The sequence below is a fragment of the Pinus tabuliformis genome, chromosome J (genome assembly GCF_031772625.1).
Source record: "Pinus tabuliformis cultivar Carrire ecotype Pingquan chromosome J, CPIR1, whole genome shotgun sequence".
In the NCBI taxonomy this organism is placed as follows: domain Eukaryota; kingdom Viridiplantae; phylum Streptophyta; class Pinopsida; order Pinales; family Pinaceae; genus Pinus; species Pinus tabuliformis.
The window spans coordinates 1,132,633,280-1,132,658,390 of record NC_142295.1 but is presented as its reverse complement, the minus strand read 5'-3'; the positions used below and the strand labels follow the sequence as shown (position 1 = coordinate 1,132,658,390).

The following is a 25,111-nucleotide window of genomic DNA, read 5'->3' as shown; positions in this document are numbered from 1 at the left end:
TGAGCTTGTGGAAAATTATATTTGCTTAATTGAATGCAAACACATTTAATTATAAATATCAATACAATGTATATATTTTTATTTTAAAAAACAATGATAGACCAATTAACAACATTTTCAATAAATTTTATTAATTTGTAACATTGCCTTTTTAACATATTTTTATTAAATAATATTTTACAACATTCTATTTTGAATTTATTTTAATATCACTTCACAATGTATCCCAATAAAATTTATTTTAATATCTCTTCACAATGTATCCTAAGGAACGAAATCCTTCAAATAATGGTGCTTCTATTCTAAAAATATGATGTATTGAGTGGAAGCACCCCCTTAGCATTATTGAATAAATTACAAAATTGGAATCTTGAAAGTGAGGATTTACAATTTACATCAAAAACTGGATTGGATTGCTTGATCTCATGACTTCATGATGGATTCTTGCCTTGTCCATACAACTATATAAAAATCTTTAAATTGCTTTGGAGTTACCAAGTTCAACTATACAATCATTGATGCTTGAATACAACGAGTATCGCAGTACAATTGTCCTTACAACGACGTTCACGAATAGCTTCACGCACAAGACGTCGACAAATTACATTTGTGGGTAGCCCTTCCTACAATGTATATATTTTTATTTTAAAAAACAATGATAGACCAATTAACAACATTTTCAATAAATTTTATTAATTTGTAACATTGCCTTTTTAACATATTTTTATTAAATAATATTTTACAACATTCTATTTTGAATTTATTTTAATATCACTTCACAATGTATCCCAATAAAATTTATTTTAATATCTCTTCACAATGTATCCTAAGGAACGAAATCCTTCAAATAATGGTGCTTCTATTCTAAAAATATGATGTATTGAGTGGAAGCACCCCCTTAGCATTATTGAATAAATTACAAAATTGGAATCTTGAAAGTGAGGATTTACAATTTACATCAAAAACTGGATTGGATTGCTTGATCTCATGACTTCATGATGGATTCTTGCCTTGTCCATACAACTATATAAAAATCTTTAAATTGCTTTGGAGTTACCGAGTTCAACTATACAATCATTGATGCTTGAATACAACGAGTATCGCAGTACAATTGTCCTTACAACGACGTTCACGAATAGCTTCACGCACAAGACGTCGACAAATTACATTTGTGGGTAGCCCTTCCTACATGATAACACAGTACTACATTAACAAAATAATAAAATTCCAATAAAAGTAGTCTAAAAACTTAATATGATCCATAAAATAATAAAAATATTTTTCAACATGTACAATAGTTTTAATGAGAAAGAAGACATGCAACACTAATAGAAGACCATAATAAATGCATATATAAACACGTTATAAAACGCATTAACAAAATAATAAAATACCAATAAAGCTCGTGCAAGAACTCTATTGATAAATATACAAATCCACTAATTAGCACTACCGGTTATAACGAGAAAGGATGCATGCAACAATAATAGGCTGTCATGATAAATTTACTGCATATATAAAACTCACAAATACTAAAAAATAATTTAGAGAATGATATTTACTTCCAAATATTTCTTACAAAAAATATGGCATATGTTTTGAAAATTTAACTATGTTAAAAAACAGAAAATGCAAAATTATGTCAAAAACTATACAAGCTATAAGAAAGTACATATATTCAAAAAATTGTGCATACATAAATGGATCAAATCCTACTTCATTGTCCTTCAATTTGATAAAGTCAAATCCCTCAATCACAATTAGATTTGAAGGAACTCATTCTGTAAGGCAACATAGGTTTGAAACTTCGTAATAGCAGAAAGGAGATACCTAAAATTCAACCATGTTAAGAGTTGGTGTGACCTACTCCAATTACTATCCTTGGGTGATTTTGACAACTTAGATACTCTCATGTCACAATTTTTTGGATCACATACTAGTCCACAAGTCACGGATATGTTAGCAAAAAAAAAAAAATCTAGGACTATAACTACATCGAAATGAGAGCCCCTCAAAAGGTCAATACATTAAGGGAAATTGCGTACAGTTCCTTCTCGGTATCCATTGAAGAGTTGAAAAAGGTATCAACTCTAGGATTCCAAACAATCCACTAGAGAATGTTGTCTAAAAGGTACCTTCAATTAATGTGAATGGAATGGAAGCATCCTTAGAGGTATCAAAGGCCTTCGTATAGGGGTTGGAAGGAAACCAAGGCCAAAGGATCTTTAGTATAAGAGAACCTACTAGTGTGACCTAAACTAATATTGTAAGAGAGAAATCGAGGACAACTAACTCCTCTTCTCCTAGACATTCATTGAATAATAGTCACCTCTGGCATCTATAGGTCACAAGAGATTGTATGACTAGTCTACAACTCTTCTATAGTTGCAGGGCATTTCGTACTAGCAAAGCTCATACTAAACTAGAAGAACAAAGCAATATATCTAGTGGGAGTAAGGGAGAAAATAAATCAATAATCTAAAACATCAATGTTTTCCTATCTCAAGCTCCCATAAAGAATAAATCCAACAAGAATAGAGACATCTGTAATGAATGAACAATCACACCATTTAAGGAATTCAATGTAAAGGTCTATCTTGGGACTGGAATTGTTGTATGAATATTTCACTCAAGGGAGAAAAGATGGGTTGGAGCAAGAAGAGAGACCCTATGAGTGGGGACATGAGCAATAGAGATACCAACTATTTGTAAAGCAAGGTGTCATTAAAATGCTAGTAAAGCTTCTAACTTACCTAATCTAAAGAACCAAGTTTCTAAGTGCTGAAGAATCTAGGGCACACATAATTAAGTTGATTCTTCGTTACATGATAACAATTTGTGAAGTATTTATACAATTTATCTTAGCTTAATGTTCCTTCAGTATTAGTGTGTATATGTTAGCTTCATCAAACTGCTATCAAAAACCAAAAGAGACAAGAACAAAAATATTTGGCTTTCTGCCAGGGCCAAAACCTCTCCCTCTTGGAGAGGAAAACCCATGCAAAATTCTTCTTATAGAGATTCACTTGACGAATACCAAGAACATGACCCTTGATACAATCTACCTCTCCAAGACCAAGACATCGATCCTATGCTCCATCACTGCTGAGATCTTCATGATTGTTGCACCTTTGAAGTCGTCACTGCTGCATCTTTCTCATATCACTGAGATCTATTGAGATCCTCACTGTGTTCTTTATTCAATGCTTTCATATAGGGCTCCATTATGACAGTCATTATGATCAATGTTTCACCATGTTTCATCAAGCACTAGGATCATCACCATACCTTACTGATCATATGCCAAGAGAATATGTCAAGATTGAGAGATCACTGTGATCCTTCTTATGCCGAGACAGTGAGTCTTTCCTCATCATATATATACATCCTTCAAGACCGTGATAGTATTCTAGATCCTTGCCCTTTCATTAATGTTGAGACTGTGATGAATATTGTGCATCGAGGCTACTGTTGTTAGGACTACATCTTTGAGACTGTAACCAAACATAGCGTTACACTAGGATCTGTTGAGGGTATGCGAGGTAGTAGGAGCATAGGTACATTTATATATATGTCGAGATTAATAGCAAAGACTTCAGGCCAATGTTGTGACCTCATCCGCGTCCTTTCTCCTTCATCATCTGAGATCCATCTTGACTGCACCTACAAGCATGTCGAGAATAGGATCTAGCCCAGACTTTAGTCAATGTTGCATCCTCATTCGAAGTTGTTTATGCACCCGAGATCTGGCCATCACTGCACCTAATACTCAATCGAGGTGCAGTCAAGCCCTAATGCGGATCTCCTTCATGTGAGGCTTCAAAGAAATGTGAGATCTCCTTCTAGATTGCGGATACCTTATGCGAGGTCTATCCCTTCTTGACTACGTATACCTGCACCCAATACTACACGAAATTTCAGAGGGAAGTGCGAGGTTGTAATCTGCCCTTTTGGAGGATACCTTGACGGGGTATTTATAGTGGTGAGTGCTCCTATATTGAGCCGACGTGAGAGTATGAATAGTCGTGACTTTTTCCCAAGCCGACATGACTTCCATTTATTTAATAATTTCCTTTTAATTTATTTTGGAGCTGACATAAGATTTCTTTGTGGTTTTGCTTGTAGGCTTCGGTGAGCTTGCTCTTGAAGGATTGTTCTTGGTCTTGGAGGGTTGTTACACATCGTTGAAGACTTGTATACATTTACATGAACTCATGAACAGTTTCTTTACATATGACATGACTCTTTGACATATAAATAAAATCCTAAAGACATCAAGAAGAAGTCTTTTACCTAGTGACACTTCTTGCTCATGAAACCCATGAAGCAAGATATACAAGAATAATTTATTCTCCTTATTACATCATTTACAAAGATCATGTCATCATGAAGACCGAACCTAGTTACATTTTCATCAACACTTAGAAGAATGGATAGAAGGCTTAAATGTCCTAACTACAGAAAAATGTGCCATTTCTTGCAATGTATGAAGATAGCGATAATTTCAAAATAAAAAGTGTGTTTCTACTTCACTTTGACATCATCTGTCTCAAACTAGGTCCCAAACCCTTTGAATCATAAAGAACCATGGGTTTGCACCACGACCAACTCATGATTGAGTCACCTATAAGAACCAATCCAAAATATTTGAATAAAGTAGATACCATCTTTGATAATGACATTAATCTCCTTAGGAGTGAAGATGAGGTGAAGCAACTACAAAGTCTTTTAATAAAGTTAATCAACAAAGATAAGTTTGCAAAAGCAAAGACACCTCAAATACTAACAAAAGTATTACTTGGTGATCTAAAAGAACTACACTCTTGAAGAAGCGCGGAGCTAAGAATGGATGTTTCTCTCATTCAAAAGGTGAGGCACGCATCCTGTATCTTGTGATGATAAGTTATTCTTTTGAATGTAGTATTAAGATGGAATAAAAGTCTCAAAATTCTACTTGATGATACAATGAGGCCTTATCCATATGCAATGGATAATAAAATTGACCTTAATGATTTGGAATCAACATGACCAACTATACATACACAAGCCTCTATTACCAAATCTTTGAGATATAAAGAATTATGAGTTTAAAGAACAAATTAATGACATAATTTTGGATAAAATTTCCTAAAAAAAACGACAACCATCCTCCCTAGAACAACCAATGATGTGCACGCCTTACATTTGATGTTTGAATATAGGCATCTAGCTAAAAGGACCAATCAATTGTATCACCAAGTGTATCTTGTGGTAATCTCCACCATCTATGCCTTGAAAGAGAAGTCAGTCAAAGAGAGAGAGAGACTCCTTAGTCATATTGAGGACCATGACCTTACTCTTTCCAAGGTTAAAGCTAGCTTCCTAAGGTTACAAATACACTCAAGAAGATTCCTTTCACTCCATTAAGTGCAAGTGTCCACTACCTATCAAGAGTTTGGACATTCTTTACATATTTTTTGTATATGACTACCTATACTATCCCTTTATTATTAATTTACTAAAATATCAAGGGTTTTGATTCAAAAAATGTATGGCATGATTTTTATTCCAAAACACTGTAAAATTTACACATAATAGAAACAACCAGCAATTAAATAAAATGTGCAACCCATAAATGAAATGTTGAAGCTCCAACACCATTTTATTAAATGGAATTATTTGGAGGAATTTTACACAAAATTTTGACATAGAACCTGGGAGATATACTTTAGAAATGCTTGCCTAGAAGGTTGTGTCAAATGTTGAAGTTGTAACTAGAATCCGTCTTCATAATATAAATTTATCATTGATGTATTTATTATATTTTTTGTCAAAGCATGTTCTTCATCCTTAGAGAGCCAGAAGAGTCAAAATATAATTTGTTATGAGTCAAAAGAATATGTATTTAAGTCATGTCCCATTCGGACATTGTAAAGAGAATAAATTTAAATGTCTATGTTAATTCATAAGTCCACAAGTTGACCAAAGTCAGCCCTCCTTGACAAGTCAACCTAGTCCTCCAAGGGACACCTATTCAACCCTCCTGGACAACCATAAATAAGAGACAATACAACCTACTTTGGAGCACATTTTCACACATCATCACAAGAAGTATTTTCTTAACCAAGCGAGGAAGAGAGAAAGTTGAGTCAAAGGAGAAAGAAAGAAAGTCAAAATTAGAAGAATATTCCTTTTATTGACCGAATCTTTGACTATTGCAACTTGCACGTGTGGAGGTCTGATTTTCTATGAAAGAGATGGAAAATTCTAAGGTGGTTGCAAGCTGAAATTTGACCCTAGCTGCAGGTCCAAAATTCTTCAAGTTTGACCAGACTGGAACAGGTTTGACCAACGTTGAATTTGACTTTGGAGGTGACTTGGAGGAGGGTTGGACTTGGTCTCTTGGTGGCAGTTTGGTCTTGGTCTAGGATATCTCATTTTGGTTTGATTCTATAAGAGAAGGATTGTTGGGTTTCTCCCTCGCTAAAAGCCTAATTTTGGTGTCTCTTGTCTTTTTGTTCTCTCTATATTTCCATGAAAGATTGAACCGTTGTCTAATTGCTTGATGAAGAAGATATAGGAAGTAATAAGGAAGACATCTGATATTTGCAAGTAATTATCAAGAAGAGAGAGATTAGGTGTAAAAATTTACTACACTTGGTTTCTCAACATGGTGTCAGAGCTAAGGTAGAGCAAGGAAGATCACTATTTGTTGCAATATTTGAAGACACCTCTCTCACTATCAAAGCTAAGGAAGCTTGGAGATCATTCTCTTGAAGATCTCTTAAAGACATAATTGTAGCAGCTCTCACTCACTTAAAGACATCCTTGAAGATATTCTTGTAGTAGCTTTCTCTCTCATTTTCAAGTACTCTTGTACTCCTTATGTCTAATACTCCAAATCAAATGGCATCTATTTACAAGGAAGGAAATAAGCTTGATGGCATGTTATAGGATATTCCAACACATAGGAAATAGTTAAGTATAACTTGGTCTAGTGTAGAGTTAGGTAAAGTGTGTTTCTTTACTATGTACTTTTGTAACTTACAATCCGACGGTCACGATATGTTCTAGACATGAAGTGATCTGACGGTTCATTCTCTCCTCGGTATTATCGACACTTGATCTGTGGCTTAACACCCGATTGGTCCATGATCTCTATTTAAAGAGCGTGGAGGGTTATTTGTAAGGTGACCGTTCATGAGAAAAGCTTATGTAAATTTTCTTTCTTTTACAATAGTAAATTACCTGAAGTGGCCGCGTTGGCTTAGGTCGTGGATTGTTTCCCTCTTTGAGGGTCTTAACCACATCAAGAATACTGGTGTACTGATTTGTGATCTGTTTGTGAGCGGTTTCCCTTGGTGTTCTATCTAAGGAACTTACCTTGTAAATTCCTACACGGTATCAGAGTTATTTGAGGGCCGCATCCGTTGGTGATCCAAATCCGACGCCGGTACAACTGCATCCCACTGTTGTTTCCTAGATCTACTATTTCTGACGGCTTTCGGACCGAGAGGACTGCTCTATTGTGTTAGGAGCCTCTGTTCCAGTGAGGAACCCCTTTCGTTTCACACGAAAAGGTTTCTGATAGCCCTAACTATGTCATTTTTAAGATCTGGAGGTATACAGTCTTTATTTGAACTTTTAGTTATTTATCTCTCTATTTTTTATTATTGGATCTATACCTTTCATTTTTTCATATGCTCTTTGCCCTGCGACTCTGTGCGATCTGGGCAAATAAAAAACAAAAAGGAAAGATTTTTCTCATGCGTATGCTCTTTTCTGCAGCACCTTAGTGTAATCTTGGAAAATCAGAAACATTGAGGAAAATATTTAGTTTCCGGTAAAATTTAACTTCAAGTCGTAAAGTTTGGTTTTTTTTGCATGTCCATTTTGGGTTGTGTGTAAGCACACACTCCAAAGCTTCAGTGACTAAAAAAATAAAAAACCCCTTTCCTATTTTCCAAAAATTATTAACCTTTTAAACTAGTTCACTTGGTCCAAAGTTACTTTATGAGAATAGAGGTCTTAGGTTCAAGTCTTTCTTTTTGTTGAGTTACCTTTTCAAAAAGCAAATGTAGCTTATGTTTTAAAGTTACTTTATGTAAAAGTGTTCTCACCCATTATAAAAAGCGAGTCACTTATAATTCTGAAGTCTCTTTATCTTTTATTTAAATTACAATTTAGTGGGTAGCTCATAAAGTACCATTATAAAAGTGATTTTCACTTATTTATAGAAGTGGGTCACATAATTTTTTTTTTTTTTAAGTGAGCTAATTAGATTAAGTTTGGAGAGGGGGGATTTTTTTTAAAATATAACATTATCATTCACTTTTGCACATTCACGTACTTCGTCGGCATCTTCAACAACTTTCTTCAAAAAACAATAACTTCTTCATTTGAAAGCCGTTTTCAGAGCTGCTTTTTAATTGATCTAATTTTTCGATATCTTTCCATTGGAATGCTTAGTTTTAGTGTCTACAGCTTCAGTTTCTATTAAAATGGAAAGTCCATGCCAAGTTATTCTTGACAGCACTAACTACTTCCAATGGGTGTACTACCTGGAGGATTTACATAGAAGTAAATGTCTTTATAGAATAGTCTTAGGCCAAGAATCTAAACCTAAAGATGAAGATAAGGCAGCGAAATGGGAAAATAAGCAAGATCAAGCACATGGGTTGATAGGGATGTCTATTTCTCTAAACCTTAGATTCCATATCGCAAAACTTGATACCCCTGATGAAGCAATGAAACAACTCAATAAAGATTTTGGAAATAAAAATGAAATTAGAGCCCATCAAATCGAAAATGAGTTGCTTATGTTGGACCCCAATAATTTTTCTTCCATTGAAATTTTTTTGTCCAAATTCAAGACCCTTAGACTTCTATTGGAAAGTGTTAAGGTTAAGAAAGAAGATGGTAGCCTTATCTATTCCATTCTTACTAAGTTAGGACCAACCTACTCTGTGTTTGTTTCCACCTTCCATTCTACTAGAGAAGCCTTTATTTCTCAAGGAAAAGCCTACAAGTCCCCCTCTTATGATGTCTTTTGTGAACAAAAAAAACTCTTATATCTTGGTCTTCTTAATACTGGAAACTCTTCTAAGAAAGCCTTAGCAGCCCAACAACAATCAAATTCAAAAAATCTTAAGAAGCAGTATCCTAAAAAGAATGGTCCTAAACCAAACAAGGGTCCTAAGCACTTTCAGTCTCAACAAAATGAAAAATCAATTCAACAAAATGATAAGGCAAATAAAAACAAAGGGAAGAAGACTGATAGACATTGCAACTTTTGTAATCGAGATGGCCACTTAGAATCCAAATGCTTTAAGAAGATGGAAGCCTTGGAAGCAACAATGAAGAAGCATAACATCCATTTGGAGCACTCTTCAACTTCAACTTCATCTTCAGGAATAACAATTTCTGCATGTGGTTGTCAAGCATCTCGGTCTGGTTATGCACTAAATGTATCTTCTTCTTCTCATTCTCATGAGTGGCTCATTGATTCTGGAGCTTCTTATCACATGGCCAAAAACAAAGCCATGTTTTCTTCTTTAAATGATTGTAACACCAAAAATATATAGGTTGGCGATGATAGATCTCTTAGTGTTGTAGGGACTAGAACTATTCATCTAGACAATGGTCAATTTAATGATGTATTATGTGTTCCAACCTTATCCTGCAACCTTCCATCTGTATATCAGATAACTCATTCAGGTGAAGGTAAAACCATTGAATTTTCAACTCAGGATGTTGTAATTAAGGACCTAAGAGATCCTAGATAGATTTTAGCTACTGGAATCGCTGACAATTCTACAAGGTTGTATAAGTTTAACAACTTTGGGTCATCAACTCTTCCCCCAGTATTTGTTGCTCATAATGATGAAGTGAGCAAACTTTGGCATGAGCGATTTGGTCACTTAAACTATCGCTCCCTTCAAAATCTAGTTAAAGAAAATATGGTGACAGGTCTTCCTATGGTATCTTCTAGAGATGGTGTTTGCTCCGGATGTATACTCAGAAAACATCATCGGGATAGTTTTCAAAAAACGTGCCTCTTGGCACGTCTCAGCCCCTTTACAGCTTGTGCATAGTGATTTATGTGGTCCACTTCCAGCAGTTTCATTCTCTGGCTACAAGTATTTCTTAACTTTCATTGATGATTTCTCTATACGCACTTGGGTATATTTCTTAAAACTCAAGAGTGAAGTATTTAACATGTTCTTGGCCTTTAAGGCCTTTGTTGAGAAACAATCTAGATATCAAATTCTTAAGGTAAGATCTGATAATGGCGGAGAATATGTTAACAACAAATTCATCAACTTTTGCACTGAGCATGGAATTCAAATGTAACATATTGTTCCATATACTCCACAACAAAATGGTGTAGCTGAAAGGAAGAATCACACCTTAAAGGAAATGGCTAATTGTATGCTTCAATCTAAAGGACTTAGTCTTAATTTTTGGGCAAAAGCAATTAACTGTGCAAATTACATAGTAAATCACACTCCTACTAAGGTTTTAAAGAATATCTCTAGAAGAAGCATGGAGCTCAAATAAACCAGATGTAAGTCACTTTCGTGTCTTTGGATATGAAGCATGGGCCCATATTCTAGATGAGAAACATAAAGCCTTAGAACCTAAGGGTGAAAAATGTATTTTTCTTGGATATTCTAAAGATGTCAAAGGATATAAACTTCTTTCACCTAAATCCAAAAATATTATCATTAAAAGAGATGTAAAGTTTGTTGAAAATATATCGGCCTACGAGCCTAGTTCGACGGATGTGCCACCTCTCTCTATCCCTTCTACTTCTGAGAATATTTCTTCTTTAGACGATGACAGCGAGGATGACAATCCTCCCCCACCTTCTCAGGATCCTCCTTCAGCTCCTCAGCTTCCAAAATGGGTCTGTGCTACTCGGGATGCAGCAGGTGCTCTTGCAGGTGATCCTACAAATCAGCAACGTACATGTTCTCGATAGAGCCTCTTCTTTACTGGCTCAAGCTTCAGCGAATTATGATCCTGACACCTTTGCAGAAGCTTCAAGCCATCCAGTTTGGGACGCATCTATGAATGAAGAATATTGTTCATTATTGGAAAATGATACATGGGATCTTGTTCCTCTTCCAAAGGGACAAAAGCTTGTTAGATGCAAATGGGTTTACAGAACCAAGTTTGGACCAAATGGAAAAGTTGATAAACATAAAGCTCGTCTTGTTGCTAAGGGTTTTTCAAAAGTTGAAGGCATTGACTATATTGAAACCTTCTCCCCTGTTGCCAAAATGACCTCTATCCGCCTTGTTCTTTCCCTTGCTGCCTCTTTCAAATGGGAAATCCATCAGATGGATGTTAACTCTGCCTTCTTGCATGGGGACTTGCATGAAGAAATCTATATGGAACAACCTCCTGGCTTTATACAAACAGACTCTAGCATTGTATGTCGGCTTAAGAAATCCCTTTATGGTCTCAAGCAAGCCCCTCGGGCTTGGTATGCCAAAATGGATAGCTTTCTTTTAGATACTGGCTTTTCTAGGTGTCATTCTGACAATACTATCTACACTAAGAAAGGGGGTAAGTCTCTTATCATTCATTGTTATTATATGTACCTGATCTAAAAAAGAACTTGGTGTCCATTTTGGCAATGGAAGACAAAGGCTACAAGGTGGCCTTCAGCGATGGCAAGGTACGTGTATGGAAAAAGAACTTTAAAGATGCTTTCACTCTTGGGTTTCGAGTTGATTCATTATATCAGGTTGGAGGAAGTCCGTTGGGTGTCATGTCTTGTGACACATCTCTTCAGTCCGAACTATGGCATCGGAGGTTTGCTCACCTTCATTATAAAGCTCTACCCGATGTGAGAAAAATGGTGACCGGAATACTCGAGTTCAGATTAGAGAAAGAACATGTATGTCCAGGATGTGCCAAAAGAAAGCTCAAAAGGGGACCATTCTCCTCAAGCCAAAGCAAGACCTCCGATATATTGCAATTGGTTCACTCAGACATATCCGGTATGATGCATGTGAACTCCTTGGGAGGATATTTATATTACCTCACTTTTATAGATGATTATTCTTGCAAGACTTGGATATACTTCTTGAAAAAGAAGGATGAAGTGTTCTCCTAGTTTTGGCACTTCAAAGCCTTGATCGAGAATCAGACCGAAAAGAAGATCAAGATTTTAAGGACTGATAATGGGACTGAATATGAATCCAATGAGTTTCATGACTTTTCCAAAGAGGTTGGCATTAAGATGGAGACTACTACACCATATACCCCTGAGCAGAATGGTGTGGCGGAAAGGAAGAACCATACGATTGTGGAAGTTGTCCGTGCTATGCTCCATGATCGAAGACTTCCGAAGTTTCTATGGGCTGAAGCTGCAAATAACATTGTATATGTACAAAACCAATGCCCTCATCAAGCATTGGGTTCCAAGACTCCCGAGGAAATGTTCACTGGTAAGAAACCTAATGTATCTCATTTTAGAATTTTTGGAAGTCCTGTTTATTTTCATGTGCCAAAGGAGAAAAGGAATAAATTGGGTGCATCTGGAAAGAAAGGAATCTTCGTGGGCTATAGCGAAAATACTAAGGGCTATAGAATTTATGTGGCTGGTCAAAGGGAAGTCGAAATTAGCCATGATGTCACCTTTGACAAAGATATGGCTCTTAGCAAATTTGACAATCTTCCTACTTTAAGGGGATCTAAAGAAGCTGACACTGGGGAATTGAAGGAAAAGGAAGATGAGACGATGCCCGATGTGGAAGAACCTATGGATCCTATTATTTCTCCTCCACAAGAGCCTTCCTCTTCTAGGAAGAGGCCTTCATGGCTCAAGGAGACACCTGATGATGTTGAAGGACACGTTGCACCTAGAGGAACCTTCCGGGAAAGTAAGAAGCCGAACAGGTATCAGGGATACCTGACCATCATGAGCACGATCATCCAAAATGAGCCTTCATCATTCGCTGAAGCTGTAAAGCATCAAGTATGGAAGGATGCTATGACTGAGGAATATGAGTCCATCATGAAAAACGATGTTTGGGATGCGGTCCCCAGACCCCAGGACAAAGCAGTTGTCACTTCGAAATGGCTTTACAAGATAAATCATGTAGTTGATGGAAGTGCGGAAAAGTACAAGGCTCGTTTTGTCGCTCGTGGCTTCTCTCATAAGGAAGGTATAGACTATGACGAGATATTTGCACCTATTGCCCGATATACCACCATCCGCTTGATCATAGCCCTTGCTGGTTCGCAAGGATGGAACCTACATCAGATGGATGTCAATACTGCGTTCTTACAAGGTTCAATCAAAGAGGAATTCTATGTGGAGCAACCCGAAGGATTTGAGACTCATGATCGAGAATCTCATGTGTGCAGGTTGAAGAATGCCCTCTATGGGCTGAAGCAAGCACCCCAAGCGTGGTATGAGAGGATCAATAGCAACTTGATGAAGCTGGGATTCACTAGGAGTGAAGCCAACCCTAACCTTTAGTTTAAGGTTGAATAGGACAATCCTCTCATACTGGTGCTATATGTTGACAACCTCTTTCTAACAGGTGCAGACCCTCTCATTCTCAAATGTAAGAGGGAGTTGGCTTCTGAGTTCGAGATGAAAGACCTAGGACTTATGCACTATTTCCTAGGACTGGAAGTCTGGTAGAAACCAGGGGAGATTTTCCTATCTCAAGGAAAATACGCAGTGAAAATATTGGAGAGATTCGGTATGGGGGACTGCAAGCCCGTGAGTACCCCGATGGAGCTTGACTTCAAAAAGTTAGGCGGTAGTGTTGCCGGACCTGTCTTACGAAATGCTACCGAATATCATCAACTCGTCAGAGCATTGATGTTCTTGGTGAACTCCCATCCGGATATATTCTTTGTAGTCAACACATTGAATCAACATATAGTTGAGCCTCACCACACACATTGGATTGGTGCAAAGAATCTGTTGAGATATCTTCATGGCACGATCGCTCATGGGTTGAGATACACTGCCAGAGATGTGAGACTACTTGGATATACCGACGCTGACTGGGCAGGCAATGTGGTGGACCAAAAGAGCACTTCAGGGTGTTGTTTCTCTTTGGGATATGCCTCGATATCCTGGATGAGCAGGAAGTAGAAGTCGGTGGCTTTGAGCACCGCCGAGGCAGAGTACATTGCTACTAGTATGGCCTCCTGTGAGGTAGTCTAGTTGCGAAAGCTCTTCAACGAGCTGTTTGGATTTTCATTGGATACCACCGTGATCCTGTGTGACAACTAGAGCGGGATTCGTTTATCAGAGAATCTCGTATTTCATGATTGCTCCAAGCATATCGATATCAGGTACCACTATATTCGAGATATGGTGCAGCGAGGAGCAATAAGGCTCCAACATATCGGTACAGATGAACAGGGCGCCAACATTTTGACAAAGCCCCTGGGAAAGGTCAAATTCTTGACTTTCCGAGAACGACTTGGTGTCGTTCAAAGACCCTCTTATGAGGGTCAAGTATGATGTATTGAGCTCTGGAAGCTCCAAGGGGGCGCGGTGTACTTCTTGGACAGACATGTGACCACAAGGCGACTCGCCATCTATTAATTTTAGGTATGTTCTATGCTAGAGCAATTTATTTCAATTTCTTTTCCACATTAGCAATCACATCAGCATAAAGTAAACTGCATATAGAACATAAATATAAATCGCAGAAGACAAGCCAAGACAAGAGGACACAAGATGTGGCGCTAGCCAGGGACAAACCCCATAATGTGGAGAAACCCTTGATCAATTCTTCTTTTATGTTCTTCAAAGTTCAGCAGAGAAAGTGAGAGAGATAGTACACTTACAATAGAAGTCAATCACTTTGACTTTTGATAACGGCATGAGATCAGTTGAAGACATATTGCTTCAACTGATTTTATAAGGTGACTCGTTCACCTATCATAGTGCTACATCTCATCTATTTGTTGCACATCACTATGTGACACCTTGTTGTACTGTCACATGTGTTGAACCTTGATGATTGAGTTGCTCTCATCTTCATGTTGCATATTCCATGGTCTTATTCATCATCAAGCTGCCCATGCTCATGATCTCATTCATCATTATGCTGCCCATGCTCATATCATCATGCATCATTATGCTACCCATGATCTCATACATCATGCTGCCCATACTCATATCATCATGTAACATTATGTTGCCCATGCTCATATAATCATGCTGCTTATTATGCTGCCCATTATCTCATACATCATGTTGCCTTCCTTCGGAGAAAGATGCCCTGACTGTTTCGGTAGTTCCCGGTAGTTCTGGCTTTTCCCGCAGTTCTGGCTTTTCCGATTTTTCCAATGTTTCCGGCTTTTCCGGCTGTTCTGACAGTTTCGGCTTTTCCGACAATTCCGATTTTTCTGACTTTTCCGGTTTTTCCGACAATTCCGGCTTTTCCCACTTTTCCGACTTTTCTGGTTTTTCCGGCACTTTCGGCAATTCCAATTTTTCCGGTAGTTCTAGCGGTTCCGGCTTTTCCTTAGGATCTCTCCTCCTACTAAAACCCAAAGACAAGTAGAGAGAGTAAGAGATCCAAGTGTGTGTAAAAATGACTTGAAGTCCTCTTCTATTTATACTAAAACGTAGAGGTTGAATAGACATGACTATTGGGCTTCTGAGCCTACATAAGTTGCTGACCGACTTAACAATTTGTCCATAACATAAATAAATTCATAACTTCATAAATACTTATCGGAATCGGATGATCTTTAGATTAATCCTACACCTCTCAATGAGAGGGATCCAATAAAAATATCAGCGTCCATAAATAATATGAACCACATGGAGTTTGGCCCACATGGGGTACTTCTTGGAGCGACATGTGACCACAGGGTGACTCACCATCCCCTGGTGGTGCACTGTGTATAGGGTGAAAGGTTCAATCTTCCCTTGTGACACCCCATGGCGACTGTGGAACAAGATGATTAGTTCTTTTGTGGGCTAGGATGATTAGTTCTCCATGGCGATTGTGGAACAGGATAATTAGTTCTCCTGTGGGCCAGGATGATTAGTTCTCCGTGGCATCTGTTGGACAGGATGATTCGTTCTCCTGTGGACAGGATGATTAGTTCTCCTGTCGAGGCATCCTACCCATGCAGTCTACGACTCATGGGAAGTGCCTCTCATCTGATCAATGAGTAGGAAAATGAGGTTAGGGACCATAGTAGTACTATCGATGGACGCATCGTTGTATCCACCGTACTCCCTATGCTAGGATGACCTCCATTGATCTGGGATCAATGATACTGATCTGGGATCAGTGAGAGTGTTATGACACACTCTGAGACTAACTTCGGGTCAGTGGAGGATGGTATGATACATCCTCGATCATTTCTTCTTCTTCATAGTTAGAGCAGAGCAGGACTAGCTGTGCAGGGCAGTGCATTTGATGGTTGAGATAGTAGCGACGGTCAGATGGATTGCAGATGGAGTTCTCCCTAGTTGAGAGGGAGTGTTAAAATTGGCAACTAGGGCCACACTTCCTGTGGGTCACCTTATTTATGGTTGTTGATATTTTTCCTAGATTCCTCTCGTCGAGAGGTGTAGGATTGATCTAAAGATCATCCGATTCCACCTAGTATTTATGGAGATATGAATTTATTTCTAATTACTTGACAAATTGTCCAGGTCAGCCAGCAGCTAAGTGTGTGGCACACATGCCCAACGTTTCATATAAATAGAAGAGAGGTTGAGTCATTTGCAACTCATCTCATCACTCATCTTCCCTCTCTCCTACACATCAAAGGAGCCTCTCTCTCTCTCTCTCTCTCTCTCACGTGTGGTTGGAAAAGAAGACGCAATAGGGCAAGGCAGACGCAGAAAGGACGCAGGGGTTGCAGGTCATCTCTTTGAGCATCGTTGACCAAGTGTTGACCATCTAGGAGTGCGAATTTGGTGTGGCTGCCTCTCCTAGGCAGGCCACAGATTTTGGCATGAAAACTGAGGTGATCTGACCTTTCGTTTGACCGGTGTTGATTGCCCTAGTTTGGGGTAGCAAGTTGACTTCAATCAAGTCACTGTAGTTTGACTACATTTTCAGGGTTGTTCAAGGGTTGTTCAAGGGTTAGCTGACCAGAAATTGACCAAACATATTGGAGGTCAATTTCCACTCGTTTGACCAAGTTTGACTTTGCTGATCTAGGGTTTGCTGCTGCTGATATAAAATTTTAGAATTCTGATTTTGTACTATTTCTCTCTGCTGAACTATTGAAGATAAAAGAAGATTTGATCAAAGGGTTTCCCTACATTGGGGTTTGTCCCTAGCTAGCCACCACATCTTGTGTCTCTTGTCTTGGCTTGTTTTCTGTCGATTATTTAATGTTCTATCTGCACTTTACTTTATGTATGTTATTGTTAATCTTTGGGTAATAAGAAGAAAAATAAGTACACTGCTCTAAGCATAGAACATACCATAATTTAACATCTACTCTCTCGAATCAATGAAGATCATGTTGAATGTTATTTCTGTCTCATATATATATTACTGTCTCGGCTTAACCAGGTTGATGAAGTGAGTTTCGATGATGACAGTGATTCTCGACATCCCTGCAAAAGGAGACATACAGTCTCAATAGTCACCACAGTATTCGGATCTAGTGATCTCGATATGAATATGTATCTCAGAGGCAGTCACAATGATGAGGATCATAAGAAGTATTAACATGATTATTATAGTCTAAGAATAATGAAAGAAGCAATACAGTAAAGTGTTGTCGTGATCTTCATGGGTGCAGAAGATTATCTCAGTGATAGTCTCAAAAGGCAGCCATGGTGTAGCAATGATACACTCAATGATATTGCTACAGCAATGAATTTCTTGGTGATGCAATGGTGTCAAAGGAACAGCGAGATGATGATCTTAGCAATGTTCAAGAAAGAGGATTGATGCCTTGGTCTTGGAGAGGCAAAATGTGTCAAGGGGCATGGTCTTGGTTTTCGACAATGGAATCTCTATAAGAAGAATTTTGTGTGGGTTTTCCTCTCCAAGAGGGAGAGGTTTTGGCCCTGGTAGAAAGCCAAATATTTGTGTTCTTGTCTCTTTTGTCTTGATAGCAGTTTGATGAAGCTAACATACACACACTAATAATAATGGAAACATCAACCTAAGATAAATTGTATAGATACTTCACAAATTGTTATCATGTAACGAAGAATCAAATTAATTATGTGTGTCCTAGATTCTTCAACATGGTATTAGAGGGATAGGTTCAGCAGTCAAAGAAAGGGCATAAAAGAGACATACAAGAGTCAAGATTCTAGCAAGCTCAAGGATGCAAAATCAAACCCTAGTCATGATCAAACCCTAGATCAGAGATCAGTCTACAACAGCAAGGGTTTCAGATGTCAACAGTCTTCAGATCTCAGGGTATGTGACAACAGTTTTGACAAGTTCATCTACAACATCTCAGTATCTCAGTTTGAATACTTAAGATATCAGATCTCAAGGGAACTTGATTCAAAGGCATATATAGGAGTGCATATGGACAATACTCAAATCAAAAGTTGTACTATCTAATGGATCGCTATGCAAGCAACTTCAATTCGATATGTATCAGCAGTTTCTTGGAAGGCAATCTTCCTACCAAGGATCCCAGTCAATGGATGCATCAAAACATCTGCTCCAACTACTGCCAACATGATCAAGGTGAAGACTTCATCTTCACAATCAAGTAAGTACCTTTTCATTTTATAATCAAATTTGGTTTTATGACTTCATGATTGCAAGAAGACCTATATATTGGATGGGTCATCAAGGGTCTTGCATGGAATAAGAAGGATTTTCATTATCCTTAGAGAAGTCAGCGCATCAAGGTCTCCTTTGAAGTCATGAGAACTCTTAAGGTTCTATAAAGTAAGAAAGGAGACATAAGAAGGATAGATGAAATGCTATACTCTCTAAAATGCAGTGCAGAAGGTGCTAAAGAATGAAGAAATATCTTCATGAGATCTCAATTAAGAGATCTAGGAAAATGATAAATAGATAATCATCATTGATAAGCAAGGTGACAAATGTCTATGAACAAGAAGGTCACCTCGATCAGCAGTTTGTGGTCTCTATGCTAAATAGAAAGACAAAGGACTCAAATATGTGCAAAGGAAAGGTTGACAAAATAGTGCTATGGAAAGATTACCTGAAGGATGGAGGAAGCTGAAGAAAGGGATCAAGGAAAGAGGGAGTAATAGATCTCCATTATGAATGAGATGGTGTCCCTCTCAAAAGGATCCTATCAGAAATCCTTGCAGGCATGATCATGGTAAGAAGATGCATCGTGGCATCATGGAAGCAAGAGCTCACATCGGAATCATGAAGGAAGAAGTCATCCAGGAAAAAGGAAGCATTTGCCAAATGGGGATATACTAGATCCTGAAGAATCTCTGATAGAAACCTCAGCGGAGGATCCCTAGTCCGGGAAGGCAGCAAATGTCTCATCAGGAAATCCAACTTTTGGAATTCATGAGATGAGGGTCCGAGGACATAAGAAATGAAGCAGATCAAGGGATTGAAAATCTTTTCAATCAAGGAAGCTGTTGGAAGAAGCAAAGGTAAAACAAGGTATGTATGCTTATATTTGTTTAATATTGTAATGTTATGTGTATGGTTGCACGTGACATAGATCTAGCATGATCAAGAGAAAAGAAGATCTCCTCCTCTGAAAGGATGCTGAAAGACTTAAGTCGCATTAGATGAAATCAACATAATATGTCCTCATATAAAGTATGAGGTAATTGACTACAATTGAAGAACTCTAGTTAAAAGCTCCTGGGAATGAAAGATGTGAGGATGGAAGAGATGTGAGGATGGAAGGTAATATGTGATTTGTTTTGATGTCTGACCTCTTGGAAAAGTTTGGGTATGTGTGTAGGACCAAGATAAGGAGAGTTGTGAACTTGAAGGATATCACAACTATGTACCTTGTGAAATCACCATTGAAGAAAAGGTGAAGATAGACGGCCCTGTGAAGGAAGCCCCAGATGTAAAGCCAGGGAGGATACTTTCCGGGATGACATGATGTAGGAAAGTGATGGATGGCTAGACCTTGCATGTGAAGAAATTGATGACATCGAAGTCTTTGATCATCAGTCAACTAGAAGACCCTATAAAGCATTGATGATAGAGTCCCTAGGTAAGAGGGAGCTCTGGGAGGTTCCTATGATTTAAGGAACTCGAGCAAGTTTCTGATGAAGAGAAACTTGGAACTCATCCTTGGTTAAGAGGGAGAGTTAGACACAACATCCTTGTCTTCAATTTGGAAGAAAGAATGGAGGATTGTGTAATCATCTAGCATCCGACAAGACAAGAGTGGGCAAGAGGACAAATATTCTTGAGGGCTGGGAACCCAAGATGAGAATAGTTCTAGTAGTGCATACTTGAAGAACACCCAGGTGGGTATGACCCTAAGTGAGACAATGATGATGTGTGTCTATCAGTCATTAGTCTCACCAACATTGTGCTCTGATCTAAGAGAGAGATGGAGTTGTTAGTCAAGGCCTTGCTATATGAAACAGTGTTGGTTGAAATGATGATATAACAAATGGATTGTAAATCTGATTCTTCTTATGATAAATTCTTCAGATTGAGAATGACCAAGTAACATTATGAATACCTCCCTAGTTAAGAGGGAGTGTTGAAGAAAGTGTAACTAAGTTCGGTCTTCATAATGACAGGATCTTTGTAAATGATGTAATATTAGGAAATTAATTTTGTATGCCTTGCTACATGGGTTTCATGAGCAAGAAGTGTCACTGGGTGAAATACTTCTTCTTGATGTCTTTAAGATTTATTTACATGTCAAAGAGTCAGGTCATATGTATAGAAACTCTTCATGAGTTTATGTAAATACAAAGTTGTGAAGAATCCCTCCAAAGACCGAGCATAATCCTCCAAGAAGCCTGCAAGCAAAAACAAGAAGAAATTCTTCATGTTAGCTCCAAATAGAATTAATTAAATGAAAGACACGTCGGCTCAAGGAAATAGTCATGATGGTTCATGGGATCATGTCGGCTCAAATATGTGGCACAAACCACTATAAATACCCATCTAGGGTTAGTGCAGAAAGAACAAGGAAAAACTCGCATTCCTCTCTAAATTTTCGGGTGATTGAAGGAGCAGAGATCCGCATAAATGGAGAGATAAATTAAAAGAATATTGAATGAATTGATTCAGAATGAGCAAGAAGCTCAATGATAATACAAAGATATTTACAATAATAGAAACATCAAGTTTCTATGTAGAATATGGAAACACTCAGTTTCATCTAAGAAACTGCTTAAATGAATAAAAATAGCAACAGCTAAAAGAATGAGTATTAAATACTAAATAGGAATATTCTAATACCCTCCCTTAATACTCAATCTATTTACAACACCAATAGACCCTCTGAATTTTACAAATTTATCAGGACCAAGAGGCTTGGTGAAGATGTCGGCGAGCTGCTCTGTTGTGGGAACATATTGCAACTGAACTGAGCCGTCTTCAACAAGCTGGCAAATGTAGTGGCAATGAGTTTCCACATGCTTTGTTCTTTCATGAAAGACTGGATTTTTGGCAAGTTTGAGAACTCCCTGATTATCACAAAACAAAGAAGTAGGCCCGGTCTAGGAAACATGCATATCTGCAAGCATACGTCGAAGCCAAACTGCCTCACAGGATGCCTTAACTGCTCCCCGATACTCTGCTTCTGTTGAGGAGAGAGCCACTGCCTGTTGCTTCTTACTAGTCCAAGTAACAGCACCAGATCCTAGACTAAACACATACCCAGCTGTAGATTTACGGTCATCAACTGAACCGGCCCAGTCAGAGTCAGTGAAACCACTGAGAATAGGATTGGAACTGCGAGTATATAAGAGGCCATAATCAGAAGTACCACACACATATCGTAGCACACGCTTTGCTGCTATCCAATGATCAGCTTTAGGAGCTGACATAAAGCGGGAGATATAGCTTACTGCAAAACTGATGTCAGGTCTGGTGGCAGTAAGATAGATGAGACTGCCCACTAGTTGCCTGAATAAAGTTTCATCCACAAGGGGAGAGGATGACTGTGATGAAAGTTTGAGCCCTGGTTCCATAGGAGTCGTGGCTGGTTTGCAATCCTGCATTCTGAACCTGTCCACAAGATTTTTTGCATACTTGGACTGAGAGAGAAAAATATGATTTTCAGTCTGCCAAACTTCAACCCCCAGACAGTAATGAAGAAGTCCCAAGTCTGTCATCTCAAAAGTTCTGCATAAATCTTGTTTGATCCCATGGATCAAATGAGCAGAGCTGCCAGTAATGATAAGGTCATCCACATAGACAACCACAAGCAAGATATCATCTGTAGTATGCTTGATATACAGGTTTGCATCAGATGGGCTCCGCTGAAAACCCTGATCTGTCAGGTACTGATCAATTTTCATGTACCAAGCCCGAGGAGCTTGCTTCAATCCATAAATGGCTTTAGCTAATCGACACACTTTCTGTTCTTGACCAGCAACCTTGAATCCTAAAGGCTGCGTCATGTAGACTTCTTCTTGGAGATCACCATTTAGGAAAGCACTCTTTACATCCATCTGATGAACTTTCCAATTGAACTGAGCCGCTAGGGCAAGGACAAGCCTTATGGTACTCATCTTGGCTGTAGGAGCAAAAGTCTCTTCATAGTCGATGCCTTCCTTCTGTGAGAACCCTCGAGCCACAAGACGAGCTTTATACTTGTCTATGGTTCCATCAGCTTTGTATTTCACTTTATACACCCATTTGCAGCCTATGGGCTTTTTCCCTGCAGGAAGATCAAAAAGTGTCCAGGTGTGATTCTTCTGAAGACTCTGGAATTCGGCTTCCATAGCCTGTTCCCACTCAGATGTACCCTTAGCCTCTGAATAGGTTTGAGGCTCAAAAATACTGTGAAGGTTAGCCATAAGAGCAAAATTGACTGTAGACTGTTGTTTGTTCTTATGTCTAGAAGTTCTACCTTCAAGAAGCTCATCATCTCGGAGATCACCAATGGTTTTAGCCCACCATTTAGGCCGAAGAGTAGAGGAACCAATATCAGGAGGAGGTGGAGAAGACTCAAGAGCAATAGGGGCATCAAGAGGAGGGTTGTTTTCTGGAGGAAGCTCAGATAGAGTATTATCAAATACTGATGCTATATCATCCCTCCCATCAGGTGGACCGACCGGAAGAAGAACACTGTGAGGCTGATCCTCAGAACACTGCTCAGAAGAAGAAGACTGAAAGAATCCTTTGTCTTCATCAAATACTACATCACGACTGAAGCTAAGACGACCGGTGGCTATATCTATCAGCCTATAGGCCTTGTGATGATCACTGTAACCTGTCATCATGAGTTTCTGGCTTTTGGAATCCAACTTAGAGCGCTTAGCAGGTGGAATCCAAACATATGCAACTGAGCCAAATACTTTGAGGTGACTGATCTTAGGTTTACGGCCAGACCAAACCTCTTCAGGAGTCTTCCCTTTAACAGCCTGAGTAGGTGATCGGTTAAGAAGATAAACAGCAGTAAATACTGCTTCAGCCCAGAATTTTTTTGGAACACTCCTGTGTTGTAGCATGGAACGAGCCATTTCAACAACCGTGCGGTTGCGACGCTCGACAACACTGTTCTGCTGAGGAGTGTAGGGGGTGGTTAACTGACGTTTGATGCCATGAATATCACAGAAGTTGGCAAAAGCTGAAGAACAAAATTCCCCCCCATTGTCGGTCCTAAGGGTCATGATGTTACAGCCAGACTCTTTTTCAACTATGGTTTTAAACTTCTGAAATGTACTAAGTGCATCAGATTTATTTTTTAAAAAATACACCCACATCTTTCTACTAAAATCATCAACAATAAGTAAAAAATATTTGCAAGCAGTGATAGAAGTTGTATTCATAGGACCACAAATATCAGCATGAAGTAACTGGAGTACCTTAGATGCGCGCCAAGATTCTCCATCCTTGAATGAAGATCGATGTTGCTTTCCCGCTTGACAGGCGCTGCATACCCCCAGCTGCTGAGTCTGAATATCAGGTAATCCTGACACAAGTCCCTCCCGAGAGAGCTGAGAGAGATACTGCATATTTAGATGCCCATATCGCTGATGCCATAGAGTGCTGATGGGAGAGACACGTTGATGAAAACGAATTCTCGGGTCTCTTCGTCTTCAGTATTTTCACAAGTCCGATCTTGGGACCTGTGGGTTATGGGCCCATGAAGCCTCCCAGAAACTTCTCACAGCCTCAATTTTCCTTATGGGCCAACGAGTCATTCATATTCTTCAGCTGCTGATCGGCTGCGGATTCTTGCTGCCGCTCTTCCTTCAACATCTTGCCCCCAGCGCAATTACTCCAACCGTAAGAAAGTTTACCTGCACCCAATCCTACAACAGCTTTGCTGCTTGTGGATTTTATAAGTTTGAGGGTTTCAGAAGATGCATCGAACACATCTATTCCCAAGCCAACTTGTCGCAAAATTATTCTATCACCGCCACAGAGAGCAATGAACGACTACGGGGTTTGATCTCAATGGAATTTGGTCTTTCCAACAATTTCTGTCATAGTTAAACATCACGAGTCGGGGAAGCCTCGGCCCCTGCCCCATCGTCATCCTCTGCCATCGCTCAGCTCTCCTCCACCTTCGAACTGCTTCCATTGCTTTCTCCTTTTGAAGTTCTTGTATCTTCGACTTTGCTCTCTTTTGCAAACGCCCAAACTTTGCAATTTCTCACAAGTGTTGTTTTCGTTTACTGGATATTTCACGAGTACGATGGGATTCGATCTCGAGCCTTTCCATAGTTCGGTCTCCACATCATCGGTCGATTGCAATCTCTGTAGCGCTGTCCATGGTGAACATATCGCAGCTTTAACACAATTTGGAGGTGGCTCTCCTCATGCCCTCCTTCTCTGTAATTGCATGTAATTTAACTCTTCATAATATACCGCCAGGATTCAGCCCTCAATTCTTCACAAAACTCTACCAAAAACCCTGCGTACTGACATGCCTGTTCTGTGGCATTCACATTTTCATTTTCAAGAGAAAAGAAAACCGGAAAACAACAAAAACATATAAAGACGCAAGTTCACACAGAAACACTTTTATTATATACAAATTCAGA

The 25,111-nt window shown here is 38.8% G+C and overlaps 1 protein-coding gene across 6 annotated transcripts in view; it reads right to left on the bottom strand.

Annotated features, from left to right (window-relative positions):
* Window positions 1-755: 755 nt before the first annotated feature.
* Window positions 756-25,111, bottom strand: part of LOC149231065 (Protein phosphatase 2C family protein) — a 434,498-nt gene continuing 410,142 nt past the window's right edge. For 4 of the 6 annotated variants that reach the window (XM_089379109.1, XM_089379108.1, XM_089379110.1 and 1 more), the window contains one exon: window positions 760-1,185. In XM_089379109.1, coding sequence (XP_089235235.1) covers window positions 1,075-1,185 — 111 coding nt within the window. In that variant the 3' untranslated portion in view covers window positions 760-1,074. Of the gene's footprint in view, window positions 1,186-25,111 lie in introns of all 6 variants that reach the window. The other 2 variants (XM_089379112.1, XM_089379111.1) reach the window with 2 other exon arrangements.